Source organism: Phaseolus vulgaris, chromosome 11 (assembly GCF_000499845.2).
Source record: "Phaseolus vulgaris cultivar G19833 chromosome 11, P. vulgaris v2.0, whole genome shotgun sequence".
NCBI classification, from domain to species: domain Eukaryota; kingdom Viridiplantae; phylum Streptophyta; class Magnoliopsida; order Fabales; family Fabaceae; genus Phaseolus; species Phaseolus vulgaris.
In genome coordinates this window covers 20440547-20442339 of record NC_023749.2, presented here as the reverse complement: position 1 = coordinate 20442339, position 1793 = coordinate 20440547, and the positions used below count along the sequence as shown (strand labels likewise).

At 55.5% G+C, this 1793-nt stretch overlaps 1 protein-coding gene across 1 annotated transcript; it reads right to left on the bottom strand.

Annotated features, from left to right (window-relative positions):
• Positions 1–480: 480 nt before the first annotated feature.
• Positions 481–1134, bottom strand: LOC137836658 (uncharacterized). Its single transcript, XM_068645340.1, has one exon. The coding sequence runs from the start codon at positions 1132–1134 to the stop codon at positions 481–483; it is 654 nt and encodes a 217-aa protein (XP_068501441.1).
• Positions 1135–1793: the final 659 nt, after the last annotated feature.

Below are 1793 nucleotides of genomic sequence, written 5' to 3'. Positions count from 1 at the left end.
TGGAGGGAACAGACCCCCCCCAGAGCACTCAGCGTTTTAGACACCCGGGGACGATACAGCGCTGCTGTAGCAGGCCTCTTCCTAGGCGTGGGCGCCGGGCGTTAAGGATCAAGGAAAGGACCGTTTCGGTGTCAGAGACATCCCGTGGACGATACGGCTTCACTAGGTGAGCCTCTCCATGGGCGTGAGGGTTGGCATGTGACCTTTCCCGGGCATACAAGGCCGCCCAACGAAGTGAAAGAAACAGGCAAAATGCAAATAAAATAACCGAAGCGCGCGAAGGCAAAGAATGAGAGTAAGAACGCACAGGCGGGATTCTATATCGCGAAGGCACAAAAGCAATCATACGAACACCCAGATTTGTAACAAGAGTACGGATGGTTCAAAGAATTACAAGTCTTAACGGAGAAAGTCAAAAGCAAAGGTAAAGTATAAAGGAATTAAGCTTGAAGGTAAAGGTGGCGGGTGAGAGACAGCGGTTCAGTCATCCAAGTCCATGGGCACGACCTTCCCGTCGACGACATGGTGTGTGGGGTCGCAGTTCAAAATATTGACGCCCGGGTTCTCGCAGGACGCCTGGGTCAGAGCCTCTTGGAAGCCCTCCTCAAACGCCCCCGCCATCTCTCCAATCGGTTCTTGGACCTCCCCCTCTAGTTCCGTAATCCTAGAATCCTTGGATGTCAATTGCTTCTCCAGGAATTCCTTCTCCACGCGGAGCTTGCTAGCCTCGGCTTGGAGAAGGCTCAAAGCTTCAACCTTCGCAGCCAAGGCGTCTTCTCTCTCACCTAGCTTCTGCCTCCAAGCAGCATCCAACTCATCAAGTTTTCTTCGCTGCACCTCGGATGTAAGGGCCGCCTCCTGGAGGCCAATGTTTTGGATTTGATAGGAGGTGAGCTGGGCTAGTTGAGCGGCATGCGCCTGTTCCAGTTCTCGCACGTACGCCTCAGCTCCCTCCCTGCCCTCATGGGCCAGTTTCAGCAGAGATTGGGAAGCTTCCTCCTTGAGTTCCCAGTTTTGTTTCTCCTCCTTCAACGCCCCCACCTCTTGTCTCAGCTTGCGGAGAGCCTCCCTCCCTTTGATAGCATTTCGGGCCTGAGTGCGCCACTTGATTGCCACCGGCAGGAAGGCCCCCATATAATAAGGCATGCCTCCCCCCTTTTAAGGATCAGTCGGCGACATCCCTTCGGTGAAGCCCTGCGTCAACTCCCTATGAATGGGGCGAGGAATCCGGGGTTTGCGAGAAGTCGAGCCAGGGACTGATACAGGAGGGGCGGAGCCCGAGGCCTCAGGTACGTCACGATGCGGCAACGGCGAAGGCGGGGGAACCGAGTCAATCCTTTCCTCTCGCTCCTCGTGGGCTGGTGGAGGTGGCGGTGAGGTGGCACTAGGAGGATCGTCCCTGAGAGAGTTCCCATCGCCGGGGGGCGCGGCGGGTGAGGCAAGGAGACCCGTAGCCCTCCTCTTATGGGAAACCAGGGCAGTACCCGAGTCTTCACTGTCAGAATCTACAATCAACACCCTTTTCCCTTTGTTAGGGCGCACTGAGGCAGGGGTCGACGCCATGGCTAATGGAATCGCAACAATAGGAGGGGGAGAAGCAGACGGTGGAGGAATCGGCAGGCAAGCGACGGTGGGCACATCAGAGGCGACGACGTCCCCACCCTCTTTGGTAGATTTTGCCTTCTTCAAAAATTTGGCAAGAGCAAGCCGCCTCGAGGAAGTCATCACTGAACCTGCAGCAGCGAAAAATAGTAAAGTAAGGGTTGGTTCAGATGAAGCAGAAGGAAAATTCT